At 35.7% G+C, this 8,987-nt stretch overlaps 1 protein-coding gene and 2 pseudogenes across 1 annotated transcript; 2 read left to right on the top strand and 1 right to left on the bottom strand.

Moving 5' to 3' along the window:
- Positions 1–1,036: 1,036 nt before the first annotated feature.
- LOC106337856 lies at positions 1,037–3,006 on the top strand (annotated as a pseudogene).
- An 867-nt stretch (positions 3,007–3,873) lies between these two features.
- Positions 3,874–4,862, top strand: LOC106340554 (annotated as a pseudogene).
- Positions 4,863–7,591: 2,729 nt separating this feature from the next.
- On the bottom strand, positions 7,592–8,448 carry LOC106341326 (VQ motif-containing protein 18-like). Its single transcript, XM_013780113.1, has one exon. The coding sequence runs from the start codon at positions 8,390–8,392 to the stop codon at positions 7,835–7,837; it is 558 nt and encodes a 185-aa protein (XP_013635567.1). The 5' UTR covers positions 8,393–8,448; the 3' UTR covers positions 7,592–7,834.
- Between the last annotated feature and the right edge of the window lie 539 nt (positions 8,449–8,987).

Here is an 8,987-nt window from a genome sequence, read left to right as displayed (position 1 = left end):
TATAGAAAATTTTCGAATCTGGTAGTTGAATTTTGCTAGGAATTTACGACGAAAAATTAGGTTGGTGGCAAAAAAAACGTGTTAAGTTGGTGGATTTCTCGTTCTTTCCTCGTAAGTTATTTCCTCGTAAAAATCATGCTAAAATTACGACGAATTTGCGACGAAACACATTTTTCTCGGAAAAACCACGTTAACTTACGACGATTTTACGAGGAAAATCTTTACTCGGTATTTTACAAGGCCATTACGACGAAACTTTATTTCCTCGCAATTTCATCGTTAAGTCATCGTAATTTCACGAGGAATAGTTTTCCTCGTTAAATTTCCTTGCTAAAACTGTGTTTTCTTGTAGTGGAATACCTATACAAACATTGGATACACATAAAACAGAAAGTTATTTTTGTGTAAATCGCATTTGGAATATAAGATCAGGGTAAAAAAAAAGTCATACTAACATAATGGAGCAAAATTAATTAAATATATCAACGTTATTGCTTCGGATCAGTTTCACGTTATATCATGAGCGTTCACTATCATACAGGATGCCAAACATTTAAGATCGTATCGCGTGCATAAAGACATTCGTGGAAATATGAAGGTAAGTAACAAACAGATTCCAGTTTGTCATGTAATTACAAAACCTTTTACAAAACAGTCTTTTCATTATTTTTTTCTACTGAAATTGTATTTACTCGATAAATGTCAACCCAACTTATCATATTTTGTAATTTTTATTTATTAAAATCTGTCCGAATCTGTTTGATAACATTAATTAATTTTGTATATGACTAAAAGGAAATAACTTTTTAACAACAAAGAGGAAATTATAATCGATTTAAAGGCACAATATATAATTAAGTGTCCTTTTTTATTCATAATAATAAAATATTGAGATTTTCTTGTGAAAATTGGTAAAGATCTTGCATGACCTTTCTTTAATATATATAAAGCATTTAGCTCAATAATCTATCAACCAAATAACGTGAAGCACTTCAAAAAAAATATAAAACCATTTTGTATAAATTAGTAAGGTCGGATGATGGCAAGCTTTGTGCTCATCATTCTAATCATAGCGACAATAGTAACCGGAAATGAGTTCTCCAATATTGACGATGCTGAAGTAGATCGACTTTTGAAAAAAACTAAACAAACCTGCTCTTAAGTCAATCAAGGTTAATTATACTTGTGAATTTGCACAAAATTATGTATAACTATTTTTTCTATCTTTGCTAATCGTTAATCTCTAGTTGCGTACATTGGATAATCTTTGTGTAGAGTCCGGATGGAGATATTATAGACTGCGTTCACATGAAAAACCATCCCATTTATGATCATCCTTTATTCAAAATCCACACCATTCAGGTTAGAAAATCACTTCTTTCTTTTACCGTGATTATTATTACAATTAATTTTATAACATAAAATCTAAAATTTGGTTTGTATTTTTAAAATTAAAAGCCATCATTCGCTAATTTTTGAGACAAATCTATAAATCCAAATCATCTTTCCAAAAAGTAGCATTGGACATAAACTTAGATCTATTAATACTATTCTAAATGGTTAAACTAAGTGTTTTGGTTATTATATCTTATGTTTAACTTCTTATTATTGTTCTAACATTGTTGTGTTGAAGATGAGACCAAGTTCTTTCCCAAAAGAATGGAACAATGAATCTTTAACCACTCAAAACAAATCTAATATGGTGACTCAACTTTGGAGAACCATTGGAAGATTACAAAAAATAGTATTCCAATCATAAGAACGAGAAGAGAAGATATCTTACAAGCAAAATCAATCAGAACATATGGAAAAAAGGAACCTAACAGCTTCCCTCAACCAAAACCAGACAATAAACCTAGAACCAACAGCACACATTCGGTACATATATCTCACACTTTCAAAGTCATCATAACTTGTTATTTACTCGTATGTGTGTGTGTCGTTATGTATCTTCTTATATACGTATGCGTATGTATATATAGTACTCTATATTGGTCACAAAAGGAAGGTTTCATGGAGCTAAGGCGACTATAAGCTTATGGAAGTCTTACGTACAAACACTAAGAGAGTTCAGCCTAGCCCAGATATGGCTTGCGTCTGGCACTTCTCGTGACACTAACACCATCGAAGCTGGATGGCAGGTTCTTGATTTGTTCTTATAACTGATGTGTATATATATGATATATAATATAAAAATTTGTTAATGGAAATTGTATTAATTAGGTGTACAAAAGTTTGTATGGTGATTACAACCCCAGATATTTTATTTACTGGACTGTGAGTTAATTTCTTTTAACATTGTTTTGAATTGTTTATTTTTTATTGGTTGGTCATATTATTTACTTATAGAGAGCCAATTTTTCTTGGTGTTCATTGGTAATACAAAACAGGCCGATGGATATCAGGATACAGGTTGCTACAATCTTAAGTGTCCAGGCTTTGTTCATGTAAGTCAAGACTTTGCCATAGGTGCAACCGTTAGTCCTGTCTCCAGCGTCGGTGGTGCTCAATATCAGATTCCAACATCTATATGGAGGGTTAATAATTCGAAATACCTTTAATATTTTAGCAAGAGCTCTCTTATAGTCATTCAAATTATCAATGTATACTTTGTTAATATTATTATAGGACACACGTTCAGGACACTGGTGGTTAAAAGTATATGACAACATATTTGTCGGGTATTGGCCTTCCTCCTTGTTTACTACTCTAAAAGATGTTGCAACAGATGTGCATTGGGGAGGAGAAATAACTAATAATAGAGATGGATCACAGCATACAACAACGAAGATGGGGAGTGGACACTTTGCAGAGGTAGGATATGAGAAGGCTAGTTACTTCAAAAATATTGAGATAGTTGATGAGGGTGAAATTATGAAACCACCTGTGGGAACTTCTCCTTTTATGAGTGAAGAAAATTGTTACAATATCAAACCTGGCACTGATGTTCATTGGGGGACTTACTTTTTCTTTGGTGGTCCTGGTCGAAATGCTAAGTGTAAATGACTCATCTAAGTCATTATTTACTATATCATCATATGGTACTTATGGGTTGTTGCAAACAAATTAATGTAAGAGAATCCGAGTCTTAATAACATATATAGAAGAAGCCATATATATATATATATATATATATATATATATTTTGTTTTTTTAGAAGAAGCCATATTAGTTACATTACAGTTTTTGTTATCGGTTTTCTATCAATCAAAACGAATAAAGCAGATTTACAAGTTATCATCACAAGTTTTATTGATAAATCCCTAAGTAAGCACTTCAAGTAACTTTCATGGTTCAAGCAGATCACTAAGTCGATTTTTCTCACCAAATTTAAGGCTTAATTCTTAGTTTTCAAATAAGATTTAGGGTATCGAAATGACTAAAGTACTTATATATAGTCAATGGTTATTGATGGTAATTTCTAGTTTCTTTCCCAAAGTCATATCATTGCTAGTCTCTTATATCCAGATGACTTGGAGAGGATATGCACTAGAGACCCAGCGTAGTTATTTGACCTCACATCTTTAATTATGTCAACTCTTTTATCGATAGACTTCCAGCTCGAATAATGCAATATTCATGATTTTCAATACAATTGGCTATTTCATCAAGTCATATAACTATCATAAAACAGTCCCGTGATGGATGGGTTCAAAGAAGAAAAGTTCCACCTCTTGACTTTGAATCCCAAACAAGAATGAATCATATATACATCCATAGATCATATGGTCATATTGGCGTGTAGTGACAATATTTTCCCAATATAGCGTGAATATATAAGCTACAACTTGGTAAAATAGTCAAACCAAAACACATCACTACTCCACCCTAAAGAAGACTTAAAATTACTATAAATACAATTGAAACGCATTATCTTAATTTAACAAGCATCTCAAACACAAATAAAAAAAGGAGTTTTTAAAATCTATAATGGCTTCAAGTAAACCAGCGGTGAGGCACCCTAGCCACAACCATCCGTTGCGTGGTCACAAAGCTCAAGCTGAGGAGGAGATCATCTGCTCAGGCTGTGACCTAGACCTGATAGGCGCAGCCTTCAAATGCACGAAATCTGAATGCGATTACTTCTTGCACAAGTCATGTTTCGAGCTTCCACGAGAGAACCGTCACAAGTCTCACCCGGAACACCCTTTGACCCTGCTGTACTCTCCAACTTACGAGTCTTCAGCTTTCGCTTGCGACGCTTGCGGTGAGTATGGATCTGGGTTTTCTTACAACTGTTCTATCTGTAAGTACGATGTACATGTCGGATGTGTGTCTATGCCCGAGACCGTGGAGCGTCAAGGATACGCGCATCTGCTCACGTTGCTCTACCGTTCTCCTTACCAGAACGGTCTGTTCTTTAACTGTGATGAATGTCATGACAATGTTCCGGATAATCTCTGGTCTTATTACTGCAAGAAATGTGACTATGGGACGCATCTACACTCTTGTGCGGTCGAGGAAGAGCCAAAGAGAGGAGGAGGAGGAAGTGGGAATACTAGTAGGAACAGTGGTGGAAGGAGCTCTGCCGCTTCGGAGTTCGGACTTATCTGCAATGTTGAAAGCTCAAAGGGAGATGGAGAGGATGCAGATTGAGTTAGATATGGCGATGCAGAGTGCTAAGATTGCGAAGAAATCGAGAAAGCATATGCTCAAAATGATCTAAAATAAAACTTGTGTTATCGATCATGATATTCACCCCCTTCCACATATATGTATGCATCTATTCCTCTCGGTCGAGCTATCTTGGATTCTTGAAGCTCTGAAACTCTTTGATTATTGTTCTTGTATTTTAGTTCTTGTGTGTTCCATTGTAATGTTTGTTCACTATATGAATAAAAGAATTATATAGCTTCTTCTTTTTTTGTTATTTACTTTATTTGTTATAATCATTATACATGAGACCATCTCAAATTCTTTTAGATAAGCTTTGGTCAAAGGAAATATAAATGTGTAAGTAAATAGGATGGTTGATTATGTTAGTGAATAATGTCATATTCGTTAGTCGTGCATGGAAATTGCTACGCAGTGTGGAAGAGAATGTAACACCGAGAGAGTAAAAAGACAGACTTGGGACACGGTCGGTGGTGGCTTAAGCAGATGAAGCTTTCTTACAGAAGGCATCAAGCCAAGTCCACTCTAACACCCTTGGGCCTCTCAAGTCTCAAGTGCCAGCCCAAGCCTTTTTGAAATTTGGAAAACCAAACTGAATTTTGTTGGCTTGGTCAACGGACACTCTCAAAAACAGTTTTGGTATACCGGTGCGGTTATACTCGGTTCAGATCAATTTCCTCATATGAGCTCTGAAGCAGCACAGCAGTTTCCGGACCTACAAAATCCAGGTACAAATTTCTCCTTTTCATCAAATCTTATACTACAATAAACATGGTTAGACTAGTTGAACAAATGGATCTTACTCAGTGTTCGAAATAAAACGGTAACCAGTAAAGAACGTGAGAGCATGTTTATAGGGCTTGCTTACCTTTGGTTTCATAACCAAAAAATTAATTGAAAATTTGTGGGCCCCACAGAAAACACAAAAGACCTTGCTTGTGTATGCAAAAGAAGGGAAGTTTTCGTTCAGTTGCTTAGACTGTTTTGCATGCTCCACGACACGTGGCGGCCCGCGATTGGTCTTTTTATTTTATTTTTTTTATCGGCCAAAAAAAATTTTAAAAAAAATAAAAAATTTTAAGCAACCTAGGCTAAGAAACAAACTGATAAACATGCTCTGAGTACAAACCAACATCTAAATATTGTATCGATTAGTACAACTTGTTGTCTCATATATATGACTGTTTGGGTTCCATCACTGAAAATTTGAAATCAGGACCATTTATTATTATTATTATTATTATTATTATTATTATTATTATTATTATTATTATTATTATCTCATAAGCTACATTTAATTTAGTATCAACGAAGTAAGGTGTGGGAGGACCCGTGGATTCCAAAGATCCCTGCGAGACCAGTTATCCCCATAGCGCCAGTTATGCACCCTAATATAAGAGTCAGCGATCTCATTGACCAGGTATCGAAGGATTGGGATGTTGGTATATTGGAGAATTATGTTAGTCTTGAGGATATACCTCTCGTAAGGAGTTTAGCCATAACATCAACTCATCGTCGGGATACATTCGGCTGGAACTACACAAGGAATGACCAATACACGGTTAAATCTGGATATTGGGTGGCTCAGAATCTATTAAAGACAGCGGTAGAGAAGGAAGTTGTAGAGCCAAGCATCACTAAGCTCCAAGTCTTTGCTTAGCAGGTAAAGGCGCCTAAGAAGATATGTCATCTTATATAGCAACTGTTAACTGGTCATGTGGCAGTAACGAAGAACTTAACGAGACACAATATGAGGTGTGACAACTACTGTCCAAGATGTGGAGAACTAGAGGAAACTGTAACCCATGCCATTTTTGAATGTCCGCCAGCTCTCCAAGTTTGGTCATTATCATCAACTCCAACAAGCCCAGATATATTTCCAGTATCAAGCGTCTACACAAATATGGATTACCTATTTTGGAGGAAAAACAACATTATCGAGCCAGAGCAAGACATGGATCTTTATCCCTGGATAATATGGTATATTTGGAAGGCTAGGAATGACAAACTTTTCAGGGGTATAGATAGAGATCCATTGGAGCTAGTTCGACATGAAGAAAGTGAATGCCAAACCTGGTTTGATGCCAACGAAGTGGTACAACTAGTGGTACAAGATAATAATCCTAAGGAACCCCAAGTCATAAACTTGGGTAATATTTGCTTGTTAGATGGATCTTGGACATCTTCTGCTCACTTTAGTGGATGCGGATGGGTATGGATGGACAGTGCTGAGAACATTCAACTTATGGGGACAAGAAATTTCACTCGACGCGAATCAGCCTTGCATTCGGAAGTAGAAGCACTGCGATGGGCGATGGAGAATATGCTTCAACACTCAACTTGCCAGAGCTTCGGGACAGACTGCAAGGAACTGATTGCAATGATAAAGGACCCTCAGGCTTGGCCAAGCTTTGAGACAGAATTGGAGAGGATAGAGACGTTACAGATATGCTTTCCGGACTTCAACATCATTCATGTTCCACGGGCGCGTAATCAGATTTCAGACTTTTTAGCTAAGACTGCTAGATCCTTACATAGAGAGTTACTTTTTATTGATTGTTCTATTCCGGTTTGGTTACCCAGAACACCTCAAGTTTGAGTAATAAAATGGCTTTTCGACGGAAAAAAAAAAAATTACACTGTCATTAACAGTTGGTATATTAAGCAAGAGAACAAAGATATACGAGATCATCATTCTCAATTGAGTATAACCAGCATATGGCACGTTGAATATTAACAGAAGAATCGGTAAAAACTATTTTAACCAAGAGAAAGAATTACTATACTGTAAAAACTATTTTAGTCAATCTTTTAAGTACCATAAAAACTTTCCTCCAAAAAATACAGCTGATAATCAAATCATATACACGCACCAAAGAATTTTTTATTACACATCCAATATATAGTAGCACATGAATGAAGTTACATACCAAAACAGCTAGGGTTCTTGGACCGAAGACCACCACTTAATTAGATACAGTCACTTCTCCGGGAAGGGATGCACATAAATCAAACTTTTCATTACAACCCCCAACCTTGGCAAAGTCAGTCTACCAAAAAAGTCCAGTTTGTCTACGTACCCATCAAAATCAAAATACAACTTCTATGCCTTTGTTCCTAAAAAGCATAACCTTCTTCGTTTGATTTCATGCCTCAAACGATTAGATCTGATCAAACGCGAATGCAAAATCAGAAAACCCTAGAAATTAACTGTGGTTATTTATGAAGAATTATGACCCTTTGTATCGAAGTTGTTGTTGGTGTTGTGGTTGTTGTTGAAGATGAAACCTTCGACTTGTGAAGCAGAAGAAGTTCTCATGGGAAACGAAGAGAAGTAATCTTCTCCTACATCTTGAATCAAACCATCTAGATCAAAGTAAGTGTTTGTGTTGGAAGCACGCTTATGATCACCAGATCCCCATTCTTCTTTCACCTGATGGCTGCCTCCGTTTGCTACTAAACCTGTGAAACCTGTAAGCCTGTTAACCGGCTGAGGCTCTCCGTAAACCGGTTCTTGAGACGTTGGAATTTTCGGTTTGGCTCTCTTTTTATCGGCTTTGGCTTCTGCGGCTGTGGGTTTTCCGGTTAGACTCTGGACAAGTGAACGAAAGTTCTTAACGTCAGTCTTGATGATCTCCGGTGCGAATATGTGAATGATGCGAATCTTGGGCTTGATCTTGGATATTACTTGTGAGTTCTTGTTCATGGAAACCCTAGAACTCGAACCTTCATTAAAACTTTGACGATATTGTGTAACCTCCATGGATTCCTTCACCATTCAAAATAGAAACCCAAACAAGAAAACTATAGACGATTGAGAAAATATTTGATCCTTTTTTCTTTCCGAGATGTATAGTTTAAACAAAAAATAATTGGTATGCCGTGGAATAATTATACTCATGAGGCGGTTGGTGATTATATATATAGGTAGTTATGTAAATTTAAAAATATAGGATTGTTGGTTAGTCAAAAACATTAAATTAACAACAAAGTTGCATATCAAAATGGTAAAGAAGGTGTTGGACGAAACAGCGGTGGACCTGCCATGACACAATACAACTTGATTTAAATAACGTTTTGAATGTACATATCATATTATCCCCTATATATTAATTGAGGAACATTTGAAAAGATGTAACCTCAATTTTGTATTAATTAAAATAGGCTCCAATGCATAGGTGGCACTCAATTAGGTAGTCAATTACATTCAATTGAAAAATAAGTAGGTCCACATTCGATTTTTATATGTTGTTAGATACATAAGTTGGTCAAACTATATGATATAATGATATGATATGTTATTTTCTTTCCTTAAATCAAACCTACGGAATTACCATAAATGACTAATATATATATGACAATTAATGAGTTTA

This window comes from Brassica oleracea, chromosome C4, assembly GCF_000695525.1.
Source record: "Brassica oleracea var. oleracea cultivar TO1000 chromosome C4, BOL, whole genome shotgun sequence".
In the NCBI taxonomy this organism is placed as follows: Eukaryota; Viridiplantae; Streptophyta; class Magnoliopsida; order Brassicales; family Brassicaceae; genus Brassica; species Brassica oleracea.
This window is presented reverse-complemented; position numbering and strand designations above follow the sequence as displayed.

Coding starts and splice junctions, on each gene's coding strand:
- LOC106341326 (XM_013780113.1), bottom strand. CDS start 8,392: ATGGTGAAGGAATCCATGGAGGTTACACAATATCGTCAAAGTTTTAAT.